This window comes from Solanum stenotomum, chromosome 6 (assembly GCF_019186545.1).
Source record: "Solanum stenotomum isolate F172 chromosome 6, ASM1918654v1, whole genome shotgun sequence".
NCBI classification, from domain to species: Eukaryota; Viridiplantae; Streptophyta; class Magnoliopsida; order Solanales; family Solanaceae; genus Solanum; species Solanum stenotomum.
The window spans coordinates 47,776,011-47,800,314 of record NC_064287.1 but is presented as its reverse complement, the minus strand read 5'-3'; the positions used below and the strand labels follow the sequence as shown (position 1 = coordinate 47,800,314).

Genomic DNA, 24,304 nt, shown 5'->3' with positions numbered 1-24,304 from the left:
TTATTTCTACCTATTAAGGGAACTTTTAAAACACAATTACATATTTTGAATAGAAGTTATTGAATTATGTCGAATTAGTAAGATACAACGTAGATCCACCCTTGGTTGTGTTGGGGTGCATCATCAAGGCGCAAGGGACAAATTTACCTTAAAGTTACCGAAGTGTAAACCAAAGTGTGCAACAATGTTTTAAGCAGAGTTTGCTGGAATGACACTTCCCCTGTAGAATAAAACTTCATATCTTTATCACATTTTTATTGAAAGAACTTAGCACATTATTGTAAACTTCACATTCAAGAGGCTGATTAAAGCACTAATGTTACACATTTACTTGTTTTGAACAAGTGTATTAATTCTGAGTTTTGTGTTCTTGTAATGTCTTTTTCCAAATCCAACATCCTATGGTCACACAGGCGAATCTAGAATTTGAACTTTATGAGTTCAGACGGTTCAAAATCGAATCAAAATCGGTAATTTGAACCAAAAATAAGTTATTGATTTATCGATAATGGCTTATTGATTTAACGATTTTGATAATAGTTTTGATTTTTTATTATCGGGTTATTGGTTGTAAATACCGGTTTGAGGTTTTTTCTTAATGGTTAACCGATCGATAATCCAATAGTAAATTAATAAATTATATTTGTACCATTCGGTATATAAAGTTTTAGGCTTAGGGTTTAGTTTCATACTTTTATTTCTGACTGTCTCAAACTCTGGATTATTCTACAATATGTCACTATTTGCTTTGAGCAAGATGGGATCTGTCAACTGATCATATGCATGGTCATTTGATTTGTCACCTTGTTTCTAAGTGATTTTTAATGATTTTTTTTGTGTGTCAAATCTTAATGGTTAAATCGATAACCGAACTGATAACGATCAATCGATAAATCAATACTCAATAAGTCAATATCTTATTGGTTCTATAACGGTTTAACATATCTACAAACAAATAACCGCTAAGTTAAACCGATAAACTTCAAAACAGAATCAGAGCAACCGATACACAACCCTAGTTCAACATAACACTAATCTTACTAATCATTTGCATTATTGGGTTCGAAATTTAATATTGTTACATATTTAGCAGATTTTTTAACACAAACAAAATTGAGTCAAAACTACTGAATTCATCTAAACTCATAATTCATATTTCATCCGCTTCAATTTATTTGTCTGGTTTTAATTAAATGTGTAATTTAAGAAAATAAAAAATACTTTTAAATTTTGTAGTCTAAAACTAAAAATATGTAAAATGTATCAAAATATTTTTTAATCTATCTTGTGGTCTTAAAGATGCTACATGGAAAGTTGAGATTAACGAGTAACCCAAAAAGGAAAAAAAAACTTCTTTTTTAAATGAACTAACAAGAAAACTAAGATAGAAAAATTGAAATGAGAAAATCCAGATTCCTTACTCCTCCCAGCTCCTCAAACCTCATAAATATAAAAGCTGTTCAAAACTTTTTTATACAAAATTGTTCTGCAACATTCTGAGAGACACTTTGTCAACAAAAATGAGAAATGCAACTTTTCCATTTTAAATGATATGATAAATAAATACAATAAATTATATGTAACACCTTTATGATTTGACTTATTTTAAGTCCACTAAATATCAAAAGGAATTAAAATGAAAACGAGAATATGCTTGAGAAATGGATCGCTTTAGAAGTTTCCCTTTTAATAAAGAAAATGAAATTTGTATATATATTATGTAAAAAGAAAATCATCACCTAATTTTTTACCTTTTTAGATTGATCTCTTTTTCTAGAATGTTAAAGCAATTTTGGAGAATATAAAAAACAACTATAATAGAGTGATTTAAGAAATAATTAGGAACATTGTTACATAAGAGATAAGTAAAACTTTTCACTAGATTTCTTCATCACCATCTATAAAAACATATTTGAAAACTCACATATAATTAGATTTAGATATATGGATATAATTATACAATTTTGACATATAATTATGATTATTCTAAAAGAGCGGTAAAAGCTCTCGGTATTTCTTCCATCACCACCTATAAAAACATATTTGAATATTTTGAGTAAATTTTATGGGGTTATTTTTTTTGATTTTTTTAAACTCTCTTTTATATATAGTAAATTATTTTTTTTCACTGTTAGATATATAGATTGATTGATCGAACTATGTTAAGATAGTATTATATTTCTTTTGGTATATTTCTTTTTTGTTATTTAATTTATTAATATAGTAGCTTTCACACGATACCAAAATTATTTCAGTCCTTACAACATGAACCTTTAATTTCGATGAACTTGAAACGACATAGATGGAAGGGTTATTCTTAGCACCCACAACTCAAATATAAGAAAAAGAGGAACCACATTCCATCAACTTTGGTTCAATTAAATAAATGATTTACATGATATTTAAATATTTTTGTTGTACCTAAAGGACCACAATGGAACAGATGTTAAGAAAGTGGCAGACTTCACTTTATAATTCAATTGGAAATATTCTCTTCACCAAAATTTGTTCCTTCACAATTATGAGCAATATATATATATATGAAGTTGTAATTGAATTGCACACTATTTTCATTGCAAAATTCTCTAGTGAAAATGTCTTCTAGATGCTTTTGTGTTTGTGCACAAGTACAATTACATATTCTAACAAGACAACTCTAAACAATTATATATATATATATATATATATATAAAGATCGTTTTATCTAAAAGTTAAACCGTTAAAGATATATTCTCTTTTTTATTTAGATCCTCAATAATTCCTAATCCTAATTTGTGTTAAGAGACGGATTCATGGTTTTAAATTGATGGGTTTCAAATTTTAGGACATACATGACTACTTACTTGGTTCATAATAGATTATTTCTACCTATTAAATGAACTTTTAAAAAACAATTACATATTTTGAACAAAAAGTTATTAAATTATATTGAATTAGTAAGACATGACGTAAATCCACCTCTCTTTTGTGTTTGGGTGCATCAAAAGGGCGCAAAGGACAGATTTACTTTAAAGTTACCAAGTGTAATTGAACTCAGTATTTTTATACGACCAATCCATAGAAGGTTAGACCTGTTTGAGTTTTAATCCTAGATCCGCAACGAAAGTTATAAAAATCTCAATTTCCATTTTTTTTAGCTATTTTAATTGGTGATTTTAGTTTCAGACTCAATGAATTTACTTTTTTAGGGCCATAATTTTGCATGATATATATAAGAATAGAATCTATCATTTTCTTGTATGCAATGCTATCCAGCTTTTCCCTTAACTAAAATTGAAGCTTTATGCTGTTTTTCATCCTGTAATCATATTCCTATTTTCAAAATAATATGAACCAATACTTTAGAGAACATTGTTTCTGTCACCAATAATAATATTCTAAAATAATACTACAATTGTTAATAGATATAATGTTCTTTTTCAAGTATTGGTTCCTATTATTTTCAGATATAAAATTACTAGATGAAGAATATAACTAATAAAGTAGCTGTATATACTAATAAACAACTTTTTCCCAGGTTGACATTATGGTAAAAAGTAAAAACTTACCTGTTCACCCAAAGTCAATACATGCCTGTCATTTCATGTGCTTGAATTACACTGATGTAACGATGATTTTTATCAAGGAAACAAGATTTAAAATATAAAAAAGTAAATATACGAAAAAGTTGAACAAGATAACATCTACTATGTCTACATAAAAGATAATTGTAACTATGTATCAACAATATTTTCTACGAAATAGGGTTCAGATAAACCCCTTAAGTCCTTACTAGCTTCGCCCCTGCTTGAATAATATACTATTTTTACTTTATCAATTATTAATTAAATCATTTAATCATAGTAAGTTATACTCCTATTTTAATTTGTTTGTCTACATATCTTTAGTTTAAGACAACAGATTCAAAAGTCTACTTAACTTTTTTATACTCCGTACCAAGTTAAAATCAGCCAAATAAATTAAATAATTTCGACATCTTCCCGCCGTTATCTTCTTGGTGACCTCAATAGCGTAATATTATGTTATATTGTCAGCGTATAACATTTAAAACACATTAGAATAAAGTGATAATGACACTAAATTGGAAATATTGGACCAAAGGACCTTTACCAATTAAACAAAAAAGCAATTTAGCATCAAAATCTTTAATTTTTTATATAAATTAAAAAAAAATGTAATGGTCGACCTAATGAACATATTCTATACTCATTTATAAGTTATTTTTACATTTAAAGAAAGAAAAATTTGTACATCAGCAACCTCTATAAATAGGGTCTTTGCAAAACTCTAAGCTCCAACATATCAAATATAAAAAATAACCTCTTAAAAACTAGAAGTTAAAAAAGAGGGAAAATCTTTTTTTTTTAAAAAAATAACTTGAAGAAAAATGGGTGGTTATTACTACCCAACATGGCCTGAATTTAACAAGAAGCCAATCACACCACAAATTAAGGGGTCTCAAGTCATTGCTTTCCACTCTTCAACAAAATGGAAGTTCCATTTTGATTCTTTGAAAGATACAAACAAATTGGTAATGATCATTTTACACTATATATCACTCTATTGTAACATGTTGTAGAGCCCGTTTCGATTACCTGATGGTAAATAGTTGATAAGCTTTTTAAGGGTTGAAAATCATTTGAAAGTGTTTGAAACTGATTTTATAAATAAATAGTTAAGTATTTAGATAGAAGTGTTGAAACTGGTAACTATTTTGATTCTTTGAAAGATATAAGCAAATTCGTAATCATTTTCACACTATCACTCTATTTTAACAAATTGTAGAGCCTGTTTTGATTAGCTGATGTAAATAGCTGATAAGCTTTAAGTGCTAAAAATCATTTTAAGTGTTTGAAATTGATTTTATAAATTAACAATTAAGTATTTGGATAGAAGTGCTCAAACCAGTAACTGTTTTGATTATTTGAAAGATACAAACAAATTGGTAATCATTTTTACAGTATCACTATATTTTAACCTATTGTAGGGCCTGTTTTCATTAGCTAATGGTAAATAGCTGATAAGCTTAAAGTGCTGACGCTTGACAATCATTTTTAAATGTTGAAACTGATCTTATAAATAAATAGTTACGTATTTAGATAAAAGTGCAGAAACCGATAACCACTTTGGTTCTTTGAAAGATACAAACAAATTGTAAATTATTATATGGTACTAATCATTTGCCCTGTTTGATCTACTAGGTTGTTATTGACTTCACAGCTACTTGGTGTGGTCCTTGCAAAAACATGGATCCAATTATCAATGACTTTGCTTCCAAATATACAGATGTTGAGTTTGTCAAGATTGATGTTGATGAATTAGTTGTACGACTTCTTGAACTTCACAATCCTTTTCTTTTTTTTGAGTTTAATTTCTATAAATTGACGTATTTACACAATCAGGTCCACTTATAAGATAATTACAAGCAAACCTCTATAATAAACGTCACAATGTTGTAAAAAAAATAATTTATAACGTCAGTGCATATATCTTAAATCATTTTCAATGATACTAATTGCTCGAATCTTGGACGATTGGAAACAGGATGTAGCTCTGGAATACGAGGTTCAAGCTATGCCAACGTTCGCGTTGATGAAGAGAGGGAAGGTTGTTGACAAGATTGTGGGAGCAGATAAAGATGGACTAAAGATGAAAATTGAGAAACACAAAGCTAGCTTATACTAAGCAAACCAAAGGGAAATACAAAGGAATGACACTTCCTGTGTTGAATAAAATTCATGTCTTTGCGCGAATTTTCAATTGGATGATATTGATCGAGTGGTCTCAGTTATGATTTTTTGACTGATACAACTAGCTGTGTATTCATCTCAAGTTCTTGTTCAGTTCGGATTGTGAAATTTCGAAGAGGCTGACTAAAGCACTATTTTTTGTTACATTTATATTTGAAGAAGAAAATGTCTATCTGTTTTTTTTGTTCATGACTTTTCCTTAAAAAGTATATTTGATATGATCAATAAATGCAAGTAAAATACATGTAGTCAGAGCAACTTTGAGGTTTGACAAATACATAAAAGTTTGCAAGATGTCCACTCCCGAATGGGTCTGCAGTGCGCAATTCAAATTTAGTCGGAGTTCCAATGCAGGTTTTGAATACTAGGTGGGAAATCAAAAAAAAGAAAAAATTTGCCAGATGTCAAACAGAATTACAAGGAGAATATGTAATTTGTTAATTGGAAGTAATTTTGTAACTGGTCTGCAGTGTGCAATTTAAATTTAGTTGGAGCTCCAATGCATGTTTTAAATACAAGGGGCACTACACCATTTTAGGCCTACGGCCACACTAATTATGGACAACGCTTGTAAAGTGTTGCCTAAAATATTTTTGGGGACGCTTTCAAAGTGTAGCCTAAGTTTTTAACTTTTAGCTACACTTTATATTGGCAACATTTAAAAAGTGTACTCTTTAATGGTATAAGCTACACTTTATAAGTGTTGTTACAGTATGGTATAATTGACAACAACTATTAACATATATGGCGTAACATCTGACAATTTAAATGAATATGAAGAAGCTTGAAATTGGAAGTAGTCATTTTTGGAAAAATTCAAAATTTGGAAATTTGGCTAAGTTCAGAATCTGGAAATTTGGCTAAATTCAGAATCTGAAAAATTTGGTAAGTGTGGAAAAAAAAAAGAGTTTTTGGTCAACTTCAAACAATCATAACTCCTGTCTCAGGATGAGTTAGGTGTATTTCCAGATATGTTTGGAAAGCCCTTGGAATGACCTTTCCAACGCCACTGAGTTTGCTCGATTCCGAATTCGTATGAGTGAGTTATGCCCTTTGGAAATTGGGAAGTTGTCAGGGATTTTCGTTCGAAAAATTTTAAGGGTATTTTGGTCTTTTCCCTAATCAATTGTTTTGGTTATATTAAAGTGTTAAACTGATTTTAGATCAGTCTATCTCATTTTTTTAAAGAGAAAAGAGCTAGGGCTTAGGAGAGAAGAGAGAAACAACAAAAGGAAGAGGAGAAAGAGAAGAGCAATCAAGGAGATCATCGTGGATATCGTCGGGGGTGATCCCTACTAGATATGTGAGTTCATAGTGATGGGTTGATTCTTTCCCCTACACAACAAACTCGTTTTATTACTGAGAAAAGATTGGTTGTGTTGTTTGGAGTTGTTGGTTGTGTTGTTGATATTGTTAATTGTGTTGTTGAAGTCCCTTGTTGATTTGGGACATGATTTGGTTGTGTTTTTGAGTTGAATCTATTGTATGTAAGTTCATAGTGTTGGTTGGTTCATACCCCCACACGCCAACTCGTTTTTAATTCCAAGAAAAGATTTATTTTGGTTGTTGGAGTAATTGGTTGTGTTGTTGAAGTTCTTGTTGATGAGGGATATGTTTCCAGTTGTGTTCTTGAGTTGAATCTATTGTATGTTGAGGGGTTTTATGTTTCTAAGTGATTAGGGATGAAACCATTGAAGTTGAGGGCTGGCGCGCCTGGCAGAGTGCCCAGCAGGCCCCTTTGAAGTTGAGGGCTGGCGCTTGGCAAAGTGCCCAGCAGGCCCCTTTGAAGTTGAGGGCTGGAGCCTGGCAGAGTGCCCAGCAAGCCCTTCTGAAGTTTGAGGGCTGGCGCCCTGCACCTCTTAGAGCGCCAAGGACGCCAATCCTTCCCGTTACCTTCATTCTCCACTTTTCCATACATATTCCTTGGTAAAGTACCTATGTTTTATAGTTGTTTCCAATACTTTAAGGTACATCTTAACATCCCAAACTCATCCATAACATGTGATCAAACACCTTGAATTCATAATCTGATTCAAGGAGAGTTAGTTTCCAAGTCAAGTGAAGTTAGAAGTCAAGTGAAGCTAGAACCAAGCTTAGAAGTTAAGTAAGTCAAAGCAAGTTTTTTTAAGTTGTTCAAAAGTCTTTGGTGAACGTTTTAACTTCATTTTTAAGACTCAAGTTTCAAGTCAAGTAAAAGGGTATAGAGTTTCAAGTCAAGTAAAGGGTATAGAGTTTCAAGCCAAGTGAAGAGTCTCAAGTTTCAAGTTAAGTCAAGAGCAAAAAGTCGAGTCCATTTCTCCAAAGTTATTAGGGAACTATGTATTTCCCAAAGAAGTTTCTAAATGTTTTTACATTTAAGTAAGAAAGGAATATCGATTCCAAAAGAGCCTTTGGGCTAGATTTTGAGTAATTATCTCAAGTTAAAGAAAGATGTGTTTAAAGACACTTATGAGCCAAAGTATTTTTGGGAGTAGTATTGAGCACCGAATTGGGGACACGAGTTCATATTAACTCAACTCTCCATAAGAACCATGCGCCAACATGGGATTTCTCGGGTCATACTTTTTAGATGATCACGAAAGTTAAGCTAGTGGATCCACTTAGTAAAGTTAGCTTCCTATATCACGACAAGTTATAGGATGGTCCTTGGGCAACGTGAGGTAAAATGTTGTATCATCACTAGGGCTCATAGTGGTGGTTGTCGGTTAAAGAATTTCCCACATAAGTTATATTACTTTTATACAAGTAAAGTTGAGTTGTTATTGTTTTATCATTAACAAGCTAAGTTGTTTATACTGTTTTACAAGCCTTATATATTGCATGTGTCTTATTGCTTTATATATTGAGTTCAGTTATTCATGAGTCGAACATAGCCAAGGTAAGTGTTCTCTTTCTACTCTTTTCAAGCTTAAGTTGTGGTTTAGCTTTTCAACTCGCATACTCGTACATTCCATGTACTGATGCCAGTTGGCCTGCATCTTATTATGATGCAGACGCAGGTACCCAGGATCAGCATCTAGTACGCCGTTGATCCAGCTGAGCACTCCAGAGTTAGTGGTGAGCCTCCTTGCATTCCGGAGGATTCAATTATTTTGTGTTCTTAGTTTTGTTTTATTAGGGTGTTGCGGGGTCTGTCCCAACATCCATCTCAGTATTTTAGAGGCTTCATAGACAGTTAGTCAGTTAGTTTTAAGTCTCCCATCTATGTATATATGTAAGTATTCTATTTTGAGATTCGAGTTGCCTTTGTGGCCAGATTTTATAAGTTAAGTTGTTTTGTAACCTTGCATTTGCATTGAGTTATTCTGTTGGGTTAGGTTTCTGCTGAGTTAAGAAAGCCAGGCCAAGGGTTCGCTTTGAGCCATAAATGGTCTCCGGGTGCCGGTCCCGCCCAGGGTATAGGCTCGGGGCGTGACAAACTTGGTATCAGAGCACAGAGTTCATGAGTCCTAGGGAGTCTATGAAGCCGTGTCTATAGAGTCCTAGTTATCGGTGTGAAGCGCCGCCACATCTATAATTGGGAGGCTACAACATTTAGGAAGATTTCTCACTTCTTTCACACTCATTTCGTGCGTTAGAGTTGATCTCTAAAAAGTTCTTTCTAATCTGTGCTTACGCGTGTTCAGATAATCATGCCTCTACGAAGAGTTAGCAGAGGGCGTCTTCCTAGACGTTATGTTGATGATCAAGAGTTACCTTATGCCCCGGGAGTGCAAGATCAAGGGGAAGTTTCTAATGCCGAGTTCAGAGAGGCAATTAGAATTCTGAGTCAAGCTCTAACTAATCAGATTGGTCAGCAAATGGGAGCTCGACATGAAGGAGCTGACACTTCAAGGATTCGTGAGTTATTAGGGATGAATCCTCCGAGTTTCATGGGTTCAAGCACTATTGAGGATCCAGAAAACTTCATTGAGGAGTTGAAGAAGATTTTTGATGTGATGCATGTGTCAGATACTGAGCTAGTTGAACTAGCTGCATATCAATTGAAAGATGTTGCTAGAACTTGGTTCGATCAGTGGAAATGGGGTAGAGCTGAGAATGCACCACCTGCGAGTTGGGTCTGTTTTGAGGAAGCTTTCTTGGGGCATTTATTTCCTCGAGAATTGAAAGAGGCCAAGGTACGTGAGTTCCTCACACTTAAGCAGGATTCTTTGAGTGTTCATGAGTACAGTCTGAAGTTCACACAACTATCCCGCTTTGCTCCAGAGATGGTGGCGGACATGAGAAATAGAATGAGCTTGTTTGTTGCTGGGCTGTCTCGGTTGTCAAGTAAGGAAGGTAGGGCTGCAATGCTTATCGGGGACATGGACATATCAAGGTTAATGGTTTATGTGCAGCAGGTTGGGGAAGAGAAGCTGAGGGACAGAGAAGAGTTCAGAAATAAGAGAGCTAAGACCGGTAACGAGTCCGGGCAGCAAAGAGGTAATTCAAATTGTCCGTCCTTCCAGCAAAGGCAAAAGAGACCTGCTCCATCATCTGCTAGAGCACCTACACCCCGATACAGAGGGGAATTTAATGGCCAGAATTTGAAGGACTTCAAGGCTAGACCAGCACAGTCTTCAGGTAGTGTGGCACAAGGAGGTAGTTTGTTTCCTGCATGTGCTAGGTATGGTAGAGTCCATCCAGGAAAGTGTCGTCAGGGCCAGACAAGTTGCTTTAAGTGTGGACAAGAGGGTCACTTCATGAAGGAGTGCCCTAAGAATAAGCAAGGTAGTGGAAATTTGGGCAGTAGGGCCCAATCTTCTTCAGTTGCTCCCCCAGACAGGATGGCACCTAGAGGAGCTACTTCTAGTACGAGCGGAGGAGCAAACCGCCTCTATGCACTCACCAATCGTCTTGAGCAAGAGAACTCTTCGAATGTGGTCACTGGTATGATCAAAGTCTTTGTTTTTGATGTGTATGCTTTGCTAGACCCAGGAGCAAGTTTATCGTTTGTAAACCTTTATGTTGCAAATAAGTTTGATGTTCATCCTGAAAGACTTTGTGAACCCTTTTGTGTTTCTACACCTGTTGGGGAGTCTATTCTAGTAGAAAGAGTCTATCGTGATTGTCCCGTTTCCATCAATCACAAGAGCACCATGGCTGATTTGGTTGAGTTAGACATGGTAGATTTCGATGTCATTTTAGGTATAGATTGGCTTCATGCCTGTTATGCATCATTAGATTGTAGAAGTCGAGTGGTCAAGTTTCAGTTTCCGAATAAGCCAGTCATAGAGTGGAGTAGTAGTTTAGCATTGCCTAAGGGTCGTTTCATTTCTTACCTTAAGGGAAGAAAGTTAGTTTCGAAGGGTTGTGTCTATCACTTAGTCCGAGTTCATGACTCTAGTGTTGAGATGCCTCATTTTCAGTCAGTTCCTATAGTAAGAGAGTTTCCAGAAGTTTTTCCTGATGATCTACCCGAAATTCCTCCTGAGAGAGAAATAGAGTTCGGCATAGATCTCATTCCTGATACTCGTCCTATCTTTATTCCGCCTTGTAGAATGGCACTAGCAGAGTTGAAAGAGTTGAAAGAGCAGTTGAAAGATCTCCTAGATAAGGGTTTCATTCGACCAAGTGTCTCGCCTTGGGGCGCTCCGGTCTTGTTTGTGAGAAAGAAAGATGGTTCCCTTAGAATGTGTATAGATTACCGTCAGTTGAATAAGGTTACCATTAAGAATAAGTACCCTCTTCCGATGATTGATGATCTTTTCGATCAGCTTCAGGGTGCCACTTGTTTTTCAAAGATTGACCTTAGATCAGGTTATCATCAATTAAGAGTAAGGGAAAGTGATATTCCAAAGACAGCTTTCAAAACCATGTATGGTCATTATGAGTTTTTAGTCATGTCCTTTGGTTTGACCAATGCACCGACAACTTTCATGGACTTGATGAATAGAGTCTTCAAACCTTATTTAGATACGTTTGTTATCGTCTTCATTGATGACATACTAGTCTATTCAAGGAATGAAGAAGATCATGCTAGTCATCTCAGAACAGTTCTTTAAACTTTGAAAGACAAGGAGTTGTATGCCAAGTTTTCTAAGTGTGAGTTTTGGCTTAAGTCTGTGGCGTTCCTAGGCCACGTTGTGTCCGGTGATGGAATTAAAGTTGATACTCAAAAAATTNTCATCAATTAAGAGTAAGGGAATGTGATATTCCAAAGACAGCTTTCAAAACCATGTATGGTCATTATGAGTTTTTAGTCATGTCCTTTGGTTTGACCAATGCACCGACAACTTTCATGGACTTGATGAATAGAGTCTTCAAACCTTATTTAGATACGTTTGTTATCGTCTTCATTGATGACATACTAGTCTATTCAAGGAATGAAGAAGATCATGCTAGTCATCTCAGAACAGTTCTTCAAACTTTGAAAGACAAGGAGTTGTATGCCAAGTTTTAAAAGTGTGAGTTTTGGCTTAAGTCTGTGGCGTTCCTAGGCCACGTTGTGTCTGGTGATGGAATTAAAGTTGATACTAAAAAAATTGAGGCAGTGCAGAATTGGCCTAGACCCATATCTCCAACTGAAATTAGGAGTTTCTTGGGATTAGCTGGCTATTATAGAAGGTTTGTTGAGGGGTTCTCGTCTATTGCATCTCCTTTGACCAAGTTGACTCAGAAGACAGTGAAATTTCAATGGTCAGAAGCTTGTGAGAAAAGCTTTCAGGAATTGAAAAAAAGGTTGATTACTGCTCCAGTTTTGACGCTACCAGAAGGTACTCAAGGTTTTGTGGTGAATTGTGATGCATCTAGAGTTGGTTTGGGTTGTGTCTTAATGTAGAATGGCAAAGTTATAGCTTATGCCTCCAGACAGTTGAAGGTTCATGAGAAGAACTACACAACCCATGACTTAGAGCTAGCTGTTGTAGTATTTGCTTTGAAGATATGACGTCATTACTTGTATGGTGTGCATGTCGATGTATTTACTGATCACAAGAGCCTTCAATATGTGCTTACTCAGAAAGAGCTTAATCTCAGACAGAGGAGATGGTTAGAACTACTCAAGGATTATGACCTGAGTATTCTTTACCACCTTGGTAAGGCTAACGTTGTTGTTGATTCTTTAAGCATGTTGTCTATGGGTAGTACCGCCCATATTGAAGAAGGAAGGAGAGAGTTAGCAAAAGATGTGCACAGACTGGCATGCCTGGGAGTCAGACTTATAGATTCCGCAGAAGGAGGAATATTGGTGGCGAATGGGGCCGAGTCATCATTAATGTCAGAAGTGAAAGAGAAGCAAGATCAAGATCCCATTTTGCTTCATGAGTTGAAGGCAAATGTTCAGAAGCAAAGAGTATTAGCTTTTGAACAAGGGGGAGATGGTGCATTGAGATGTCAAGGTAGATTGTGTGTACCTATGGTAGATGGACTCCAAGAGAAGATTATGGAGGAAGCTCACAGCTCCAGATATTCTATTCATCCGGGTTCCACCAAGATGTATCGTGATTTGCGAGAAGTTTATTGGTGGAAGGGCATGAAAAAGGGCATTGAAGAGTTTGTTGCTAAGTGTCCAAATTGCCAACAAGTGAAAGTCGAGCACCAAAGGCCCGGTGGTTTGGCTCATAGAATAGAACTTTTGGAATGGAAGTGGGAGATGATCAATTTGGATTTCATCACAGGGTTTCCAAGGTCTCGCAGACAGTATGATTCTATTTGGGTGCTTGTCGACAGAATGACAAAGTCAGCTCATTTTCTACCCGTAAAGACTACATTTTCAGTAGAAGATTATGCCAAGTTGTATATTCAAGAGATAGTGAGACTTCATGGAGTCCCAGTCTCCATTATTTCAGATAGAGGTGCACATTTTACTGCACAGTTCTGGAAATCTTTTCAGAAAGGCTTGGGTTCAAATGTGAACTTAAGTACTGTCTTTCATCCTCAGACTGATGGGCAAGCAGAGCGCACTATTCAGACTTTAGAAGATATGTTGAGGGCTTGTGTGATCGATTTCAAAGGTAATTGGGATGATCACCTACCCCTCATTGAGTTTGCCTATAACAACAGTTATCACTCCAGCATCCAGATGGCTCTATACGAAGCTTTTTATGGGAGAAGATGTAGATCTCCTATTGGATGGTTTGAAGTTCGTGAAGCAGGGTTAATAGGACCAGATTTAGTTCACCAAGCTATGGAGAAAGTGAAAGTGATTCAAGAGAGGTTGAAAACGGCACAGAGTCGCCAAAAATCCTACACTGATGTTAGGAGAAGGGCGTTAGAGTTTGAAGTAGATGATTGGGTATATTTGAAAGTTTCACCCATGAAGGGGGTTATGAGGTTTGGTAAGAAGGGGAAACTTACTCCCTGATATATTGGACCTTATCGCATAGTCAAGAGGGTTGGCAATGTAGCTTATGAGTTGGAGCTACCACAGGAGCTAGCAGCGGTCCATCCGGTATTTCACATCTCCATGTTGAAGAAGTGCATAGGCGATCCTTCATTGATCCTGCCAACTGAAAGTATTAGGATCAATGATAACCTATCTTATGAGGAGATTCCTGTTCAAATTTTAGATTGGCAAGTTCGTAGGTTGAGAACAAAGGATGTAGCCTATGTCAAGGTCCTTTGGAGGAACTAATTTGTTGAGGAAGCTACTTGGGAAGCCGAAGAAGACATGAAGAAGAGATATCCATATCTCTTTGAATCTGCAGATTAAGGTATTAATTTCCTTCTTAGTGCTCTTTAAATTATAGTGGGCATGTTGTTGTTGTTGTTGTTGTTGCATGATTGCTTGTTGGGTGTTTGAATTGATGTTACACCCTTAGCGTTGTAAGAGTAACCTCATTCAAGGATGAATGTTCCCAAGGGGGAGATATTGTAACATCCGACAATTTAAAATGAATATGAAGAAGCTTGAAATTGGAAGTAGTCATTTTTGGAAAAACTCAGAATTTGGAAATTTGGCTAAGTTCAGAATCTGGAAATTTGGCTAAATTCAGAATCTGGAAAATTTGGTTAAGTGTGGAAAAAAAATGAGTTTTTGGTCAACTTCAAACAATCATAACTCCTGGCTCAGGATGAATTAGGTGTATTTCCAGATATGTTTGGAAAGCCCTTGGAATGACCTTTCCAACGCCACTGAGTTTGCTCGATTTCGAGTTCGTATGAGTGAGTTATGCCCTTTGGAAGTTGGGAAGTTGTTAGGGATTTCCGTCCGGAAAATTTTAAGGGTATTTTGGTCTTTTCCCTAATCAATTGTTTTGGTTATATTAAAGTGTTAAACTGATTTTAGATCAGTTTGTCTAATTTTTTTTAAAGAGAAAAGAGCTAGGACTTGGGAGAGAAGAGAGAAAGAAGAGAAGGAAGAGGAGAAAGAGAAGAGCAATCAAGGAGATCATCGTGGATATCGTCGGGGGTGAACCCTACTAGGTATGTGAGTTCATAGTGATGGGTTGATTCTTCCCCCCACACACCAAACACGTTTTATTATTGAGAAAAGATTGGTTGTGTTATTTGGAGTTGTTGGTTGTGTTGTTGATATTGTTAATTGTGTTGTTGAAGTCCCTTGTTGATTTGGGACATGATTTGGTTGTGTTTTTAAGTTGAATCTATTGTATGTAAGTTCATAGTGTTGGTTGGTTCATACCCCCACACGCCAACTCGTTTTTAATTTCAAGAAAAGATTTATTTTGGTTGTTAGAGTTGTTGATTGTGTTGTTGAAGTTCTTGTTGATGAGGGATATGTTTCCGGTTGTGTTCTTAAGTTGAATCTATTGTATGTTGAGGGGTTTTATGTTTCTAAGTGATTGGGGATGAAACCATTGAAGTTGAGGGCTGGCGCGCCTGGCAGAGTGCCCAGCAGGCCCCTTTGAAGTTGAGGGATGGCGCCTGGCAGAGTGCCCAGCAAGCCCCTCTGAAGTTTGAGGGCTGGCGCCCCGCACCTCTTAGAGCGCCAAGGACGCCAATCCTTCTCGTTACCTTCATTCCCCACTTTTTCATACATATTCCTTGGTAAAGTACCTATGTTTTATAGTTGTTTCCAATACTTTAAGTTACATCTTAACATCCCAAACTCATCCATAACATGTGATCAAACACCTTGAATTCATAATCCGATTCAAGGAGAGTTAGTTTCCAAGTCAAGTGAAGTTAGAAGTCAAGTTAAAGAACTGAATAGCTGAAGAACTGAAGTCGAAGAACTGATAACGATAACGATTTCGTCAAGAGTGAATTAGACTCTCTTCTCCGATAACCATTTCGTCAAGCGTGAGTTCGATTCACTGTTCCGTAAGTACTAAAAATAGTCTTCTTGTTATTGATTGATCTTTTGTTTTGTGTTTAGAAGAGGAGAATAAGAAGGAATTGATTACTTTGGGGTTGTTGGCAAGATGAACTGAATCTAAGAACATGATTTCAGACAGATTTCTAGCTGAAGAGCTCAGCAACTTAAGACCTTCTCGTTGAAGGACACGATTTACATCATAGTTCTCGCTGAAAACTGGATTTTGTTGGAGTAGGGTTTATCAGGTAACAAATTCTATCGTTGAAAGTCTAAATTTGAGCTTTAAGGTTTTGATATTCTTGTGTTTTTTATACAATTTTTGGGAGTGTAGCTCATATTTTAGCTTCATCAGTTGATTTTTGGGAGTGTAGCTCGTAATCACTAAATAAGTATAAGTGGGCTGATTCTTCACTTGAGAATTTCTTTTTTATTAGGCTTATAAGCCGATTAGGGCTGAAATTGTCTAGAAGTTTGAGTTCATATAATCGATTTTGAACTCTTACAGTGAATATTCCTTGAGTTCAAACAAGTAGCTAACCAATACATTACATGATAGTTTAGAAGTTTGATTCTTCACTTCATGTAATCGATTTAGAAAAGTGAAGTTTGCTCATACGTAGATGCTTTGTTCCAATATCTAAGGTGTACACCAAAAAAAGTACTGGAATTACTCGATATAACCTAGTACTTATTTGGATATCTGTTTTATGGTTTGAAGGTTGATCCACACTGATCTTACTTACGACTTGTACCGCTTCCATGGATTAGATGAATTAATTGACAACAACATAGTGAAAGATCACTTGACAAGCGTAGCATGTGCTAATGAGCTAATCATCCCATTTTGTATATTGAGGTCAGCTTATTCTCCATGTCTTTTTATGCAAACATGAATATATAGTTTGCTGAATGTCTTTAATTTAGAGGACACATAGTAGAGATAAGATATTAAAACTAGCATCTCTCACTTTTAGGACATGAAGTAACTCACCAAGTATGTAAAATAATATAGAATTAAAATAAGTGATAAAGACAACAATTAATATTATCCATTTCATTTATCAAATTATGTGAAAGTTTCTGCTCTATCATGATAGATGTTGGATATGATATCCATTTCCTTTATCAAGTTAATGGCATAGTGACGGTCACCATATCATCAGCTATCCAGATAGTAATTGAGCAATGCATTATTGTGAATTGATATTCTTAAACACTGAGAAGAAGGATTATGTAGCTGGCTGGAATGCCTTGGTCTATACAGTTTTAGATGACTAAAAAAAGTGCAGGTCTAAATGCCTTGGTCTAGACTGTTTTACATGACTCTAGACTGCAGAATTTTCAACTTCAAACCTTATTCTCTGAAACTGTTATCAAAGCTACATTTTATGAATGAGTTCAGATGAATCTAGTAGCTTTTGCTTGGACTGTATTTGTATCAGGAAATTGATAAAATATGTATAAATATTTAGTCGAGAATCCAGTAACCAAAATAAGTTATGGGCTCGGTGGTAAGTTCAAAACGCATAAACTACAAATGTTGGCTCCGTCTTTGTGTGCATTGTGCAGTTTAGCTTTTGTAGAACCTAATAAAATGTTACATTTTTGTCTGAAGGTATATAATTTTGTAGGTCACCTAGGTTAACTGGCTGATTATGCTATTAACCAAAATCTTGGTTCGTGTTGCTCCCAAACCAATGTTTGTCACTCTCCCACACCTATGTGATAGAGATGCATCATGCCAACTACTATATGTATTTCATTAAAAGTAGCATCAGGGAATGCAAACTGATTTCAAAAACTGTGTGAGTCTTCTGTAAAGCATCTAACGGAGTTCCCTCCTATGGATACTTAAGGGGAATAATGAAGTTCTTGAGTAAATTTAGGCTGCTAATGGAGATTTAAATCGTCATTTTGATGCTCTCATTATTTCCAGGCCAATTATATAATAAAATTTTGTTAATTGGTCATTAGCCATAAGTTTTCTTCTCACTTGTCTAATTAGTGTTTGGTAAGCAAGTTTAAGATGATATAACAAAGGACAATTCCATTGTAAGGGTTGCAACATTTAGATTAAACATTCAGCAGCTTGATTTAGTATGTGTATAACTCAACATTGTTTCTCTGAAAGTTATTTTTTCTTGCTACATGCTTGACCTTTTGAATATCCTTGGACTATGATGCATAGTGCTTTTATTGATTGGGTTGGGGGTATTGCAGTTCTCCAGTTTATATTTAGTGGGGAAATGACAAACTTCTGTTGAAAACTAAATAACATGATAACAGTTGTAACAAACACTACGCTAAGCAACTTGTTCTGTGCTCACCAGACATATGCTTGTCACTGTGTTTCTGCACTTCAATAGCCAGCAAAAACAGAACAACCATTTAGCATTTCTTCCTTCTGTTTTTCCTAATCAGCTATCAAAACCTACCATGTAACATCCGGAAATTTGAAATAACTATGGAAAAGCTTGAAATTTGAAATAGTCATTTTTGGGAAAATAATGAAAGAAATTCAGAATCTGGAAAATTGGGCTAAGTCCAGAATCTGGAAATTTGGCTAAGTTCAAAAATCTGGAAATTTGGCTAAGTGTGGAAATCAGTGAGTTTTTGGCCAACTTTGAGTAGTCGTAACTCCTAGTTCAGGATGAGTTAGGAGTATTTTCAGTTATGGTTGTGAATCTTGTGGAACGATCTTTCCAACGCCACCGAGTTTGCTTGATTCCGAGTTCGTATGAGCGAGTTATGCCCTTTGAAAGTTGGGGCAGTTGGCAGGGAGTCCGTCCGGAAATTTAAGGGCATTTTGGTTTTTTCACAAATCATTTTTTTTGAGGTTATATTGTTGTGTTAGGATGTTTGTGGATCATTTTTGTTCCATTTTAAAAGAGAGAAAGTTAGGGTTCTTAAGAGTGAAGAAGAGAAGAAGAGGAGAAGAAGAAGAGAAAGAGGAGATCAACAAGTTTCCGTCGTGGAATTTCATTGGGGGTGATCCCTATCAAGGTATGTGAGTTCTTTAGTGTGGGTTGATCCTTTCCCCCACACACCAAGCTCATTTTATGATTTGAGAAAAGATTGGATTTGTTGTTGAAGTTGTTGAAGTTGTTAGTTGTTGTTGATGTTGTTAGTTGTGTTGTGGAAGTTATTGTTGGTTGTGGGACATGATTTGGTTGTGTTCTTGAGCTGAAATCTATTGTATATTGAGGGATTTTATGATCCTTAGTGTTGGTTGGTTCATACCCCCACACACCAACTCGTTTTTAATTCCAAGAAAAGATTTATTTTGGTTGTTGAAGTTGTTGGTTGTGTTGTTGAAGTTCTTGCTGATTTGGGACAGGATTTGGTTGCGTTTTTGAGTGGAATCCACTGTATGTTGAGGGGTTTATGACCCCAAGTGTTTGGGAAAAGAACCTTTGAGGTTGAGAGGGTTTAGAGTTGGCAACATGAAGGAGAAAAGTTGGGCAGCTTGCCTGAAGCAAGTCTGCGTTGCAGCTGTGTTCCCTCTGTGAACAGAATCTGTTCTGTTTTCAGAATTAAATTTCGAAATTTTTCTTAAGTCTAGCTGTCCTAAATTATTCCTAATCATCATGGGGTCCTTCCAAACACAAATCATTACCCTTGAATTCATAATTCCAATTTAAGGAGAGTAAAGTTAGAAGTCAAGTGAAGTTAGTTTCCAATTCAAGTGAAGTTAGTTTCCAAGTCAAGTCGAGTTAGAAGTCAAGTGAAATTAGAAGTCAAGCTTAGAAGTTAAGAAGTTAGTTCAAGCAAGTCCTCCAAGCTTTTCAAGAGTCTTTATAGAACGTTTTAACTTCATTCTAAGGCTCAAGTTGCAAGTCAAGTAAAGAGTAAAGAGTCAAGAGTTTAAAGTTGAGTTCATTTCTCAAAGTTATTAGGGAACTATGTATTCCCAAAGAAGTTTTAAAGAAATGTCTTTACATTTAAACAAGGTTGGAAACTGAGATTTCCAAAAAGCCTTCGGGCTAGTTTTTGAGTAATTATCTCATATCAGCAGGAATAAATATGTTTTCAAAACATAAGAGCCAGTACATTTTTGGGAGTAGTATCGAGCACCGAATTGGGGGAGCGTTCAAAGAACCCACAGCCCCCATAGAACCATGTTAGCCACCATGGGTAGAAAAGGATCATACTTTTTAGATGAATCCTTTTCAGATTAGACTAGTGGATCCATTAGGCAGTTCAGGTCTTATACCTTTGGCCGGGTATAAGATGCTCTGGCAGCGTGAGGTCGATCGCTGTATCATCACTATAGCTCTTATGTGATGGTTGTCGGTTAGAGAAACTCCCACAGCAGTTATTGTATTTTTATACACAGAAATTATTGTATTTTATATACATCAGTTCAATTGTATTTCTATATACATCTCAGGCTTATTGTATCCTTGTATACACACAGAGTTTATAGCATGTTTTAAACAGTCTTTCTTTATATCGCACTTGTTTTAAATTGCCTTATATTGAAAGAAGTCAGTCAGGTTGAGTTGAGTTGAGCCAGGTAAGCTATTCAGTTTCTTCCAGATTTCCTTCTAGCCTTTGTTGCTTAGTTTTCCAGCTTGCATACTCGTACATTCCATGTACTGATGCCAGTTGGCCTGCATCGTTTGATGATGCAGATTCAGGTACCCCGGATCAGCATCCTGCACGTCGTTGATCCAGCTGAGCACTCCAGAGTCAGTGGTGAGCCTCCTTGCATTCCGGAGGACTCAATTATTTTGTGTTCTTAGTTTTTGTTTTATTAGGATGTTGCGGGGTCTGTCCCAACATCCATCTCAGTATTTTAGAGGCTTCACAGACAGACAGACAGTCAGTTAGTTAGTTTTGAGTCTCTCATCTATATATATATATGTGAATATTCTATTTTGAGATTCGAGTTGCCTTTATGGCCATATTTTATAAGTTAAGTTGTTTTGTAATATTACATTGCATTGAGTTATTCTGTTGGGTTAGGTTTTCGCTGAGTTAAGAAAGTCAGGCCAAGGGTTCGCTTGGGACCAGAAATGGTCTCCGGGTGCCGGTCCCGCCTAGGGTATAGGCTCGGGGCGTGACATACCATGTGTTCTCCATTTCTCATATGCTTACCCGCCAATGGCTTTACAAAACTAGTTAAATCAAAATGTGTAGAAGCTGAAAAACTCATAGAACATTCACCACAAAAGGGAAGGATAAAAAAAATCTTTCCCCATGTATCACTGATACAACAGTTCTGAAATTCTCTATGTATTAGTGATACAGGAGTTTCTAAAGTTCATTTTGTATCACTGATACAACAATTCTCTTCGTATCTGTTGTTGTATTAATGATATAGAGAAAATTTAAAAAGTTGTTATGTCACTAATACAGTGTAAAATTTAGAACTGTTGTATTACTAAGACAATAAATTTCAAAAGTTATTGTATTACTAATACAAAGCGATTTTCATAAGTTGTTGATCGACTATCTATTATAGGATCATAAGAATGTTTGCTTGAATGTTTAAACATTGTATTAAATGTTTGATACTTCTCTGATTGGGTGTTTGGAAAGGAGCAGCCTGGTCGACTTAGGTGCTATGGTAGATCAGTGACAACGAGTTCTTTGAAGAAAGATGGGGAAATTAACAATCTAAAACAAAAGCATGCCAATGAAATCACTTCTCTAAAGGAAGAATTGAGAGAAGAAATGCAACATTTATTCACTCAATTGCTGCAAAACAACCCTGGATTGAATTTTCAAGATATACCAGGGTGTGTAGGATCTAACCTTGCTTCACATGTTGATGCAAGTAGCGCACAAGCTGTAAGAGGCATAAATCTTCCACATTCTTCAGATGATTCGGTTCTTCAAAAGGTATTTTGTATTTCACATTCTCTGTTAATAGTCTGCATATTGTTTTTCTTCTAGTTGAGCTGGTGTTCTTGGTAAAGAAATTCTGAACTTATTTTACTATCTTGAATCTTTGAAAGTTCAGTTTGTACTTTGTTTTTGTCACTCATTGTCTCCTTTCAGCTTCTATACCTAATTTTTTTTATATTTTTAGCTGTATGAGTGGTGTATTGTGTTGAAGAAGGACTCTAGTGATTTTGCATTGTAGTTGTGTACTTTTTGCCCTTGTTGTTTTACTGCTATGAACTGTGATGGTTGTTGTGAGAGATGGTTTTAGTTTTCATTGCTTAAACTGATTCTCATAGTTAAAGCTGTCCATTTTAGATTTCTTGGAAGGTTAGAGACTTTGTTGTATTTTGGTGAGTGAGTTTGTTGTCACTTGTGCTAGTTAAGCTCTGTTCTGATGTGGTTTGAGTTGTCATCATGTTGCTGCTGGTTCTTGTTTCTAGGAATCTATTTTTCATGTACTTTAGTACCCTGTATCTCAGCCTCCTTTTGTTGTCTTCTTTTAATTGTTTCTCTTTTTTTCTTGCTTGGTTTACCTTTTGATTTGTTGTTGGAAGGAGTCTGATCATTATCTTTCATATTCTGCTGACTGTTATCTCCTGTATGGCTTGAATGATCCTTCTTATTTGTTTCACTAGTAGGAGTAAAAAGATCTTGCCTCCCTGAAATATTATCATTGTTGTCCTGAATTTTCTGCACTTGACCCTGACTTGTAGCATTAACCTGAGACATGTCTGGAACTTGTTGTTTATTCTGAATGTGATGTTGAGGGGTAGCAGGAGCTCTATGGTCTAGAATATGGTCAATGTGAGTGTTCTCATGCCCATGAGACATATTCCCCCATTTGGATACCCCATCCTGCAAATTAGTTGTGTTCTCTTGACACCCTCCTTCCAACCCTCCAATAACTTCAACAGCCTCATCCAAACAATTAACAAAGGGGTTCTGGGGTAGGGAGTAGTAGAGTCAATACATGTGATCCTTTTGCTTTGATTTTCAGAATTTTTTCTTTTGTTTTCCTTGTCATAATTATTTGACAATTGGTTGGCTGTGGAAGGTAAGTCAGTGGTTGACTTATTATTAATTTGTGTCTCCATTATATCCCTATTTTTTGAATTCTGATTTCCAGCTCCTTCTTGATTGTTTGGTTGATCCTGCATAGAAAGATCAATGAAATTATTAGAAGTAGGGAGTGCAGAATTAGTAGTCATACCTGTGTGATGAGTCTGCTGCTGCTGTAATGTTTTCTTAGGAGATTTTGGTTTGTCCATGCTATGTTGAACTGGCCTGTTCATTAGCTGGCTTGTTGTTATTTCCTTGTTTTTGGTGTTGCTGGTATTGTGAACTGGTGTTTCCATCCTCTCTATTTGCGTATTGCATTTGCAGGTTTGTGGAATCTTGTTTGCCTTGTTGCCCTTTGTTTTTGTTCTTCCTATCATCCTCCAACTCTTTTCTTTTTTTAAATTCCTCATCTCTTTGCTTAATAGTACAGACATGTAACAAATGTCCTTGGTGTTTACAATACATGCAGTTATCCTAAATATGCTCATATTCAATAGTTTGCCACCTCCCTATGTTGAGATCTTCTTCATTCAACCCCATCCACACATGAGGAGGTCTCTCTTTGGTAAGATCGATTTGGACTTTGACCCTAGCAACATTTCCTCTAGTTTTTTGGATAGAAGCAGTGTCCAATCACAAAACTTTGCCAATAGGACTCAATAGGGCTGGAAAGATGTCCTTGTGATAGCAATGCCAAGGTAGCTCCGGTAGAGAAATCCAAATAGGGACTATAGGTGTTTCCTCCTCAGGCCTAAAAGTAGCAGTCCACTTTTGAATTGGTTGGCTTACAGTGAATACTCTCCAATTTTGCACTTCCACATCTTTATTGTTATGAATTGGTTTGGCTTACTGTGAATTTAAGCATATTAAATACATGATTTATTTCACTAAGTTATAATTTTATTTTGAATGTGCAGGAAAATGTCGGTAATTGAATTTGAATTGTGGCTAGAAGTAAACTCGATCTATTGTAGTGAACGATGAAGAGCTTTTGTACTATTGTCATATATGTTTGAATGCATTTGATTTTGTGGAATTTATTGATAGTAGAGATCTTTAAGCACGATAAGCCACCGCCCAGTAGTGCTCTCTGAGCTTGATTGCTCCGAGCGGTAGGTCACAATCTGAATTTTAGACTGAAAAGCGGAAAGTAATAAGTTCAACGGGTAAGAGAATGTGTTTAACCAATTGAAAGTGTGATAAGCATCACTAACGGTATAGTTTAACTGTAACTCAAATCACTTTCTAAGTATTGGTTGTACAAGACATGTTTCTCGAAGTTTATTTGAAATATATAGCTTCAATTTAATTATTAGTTAATTTTGTGCTTTAGGTCACTTGTATATTTAATTATGTGATTATTGAATATATGCAAACAAAAATTATTATTCTTAAAAATAAAAAA

At 35.8% G+C, this 24,304-nt stretch overlaps 1 protein-coding gene across 1 annotated transcript; it reads left to right on the top strand.

Moving 5' to 3' along the window:
- The first annotated feature begins 4,292 nt into the window (after window positions 1-4,292).
- On the top strand, window positions 4,293-5,701 carry LOC125867359 (thioredoxin H2-like). The gene is made up of 3 exons (XM_049547827.1): window positions 4,293-4,531; window positions 5,202-5,324; window positions 5,545-5,701. Exons 1-3 carry the CDS (start codon window positions 4,388-4,390, stop codon window positions 5,683-5,685), a joined length of 408 nt encoding a protein of 135 aa, XP_049403784.1. The 5' UTR covers window positions 4,293-4,387; the 3' UTR covers window positions 5,686-5,701.
- The last annotated feature ends 18,603 nt before the right edge of the window (window positions 5,702-24,304 follow it).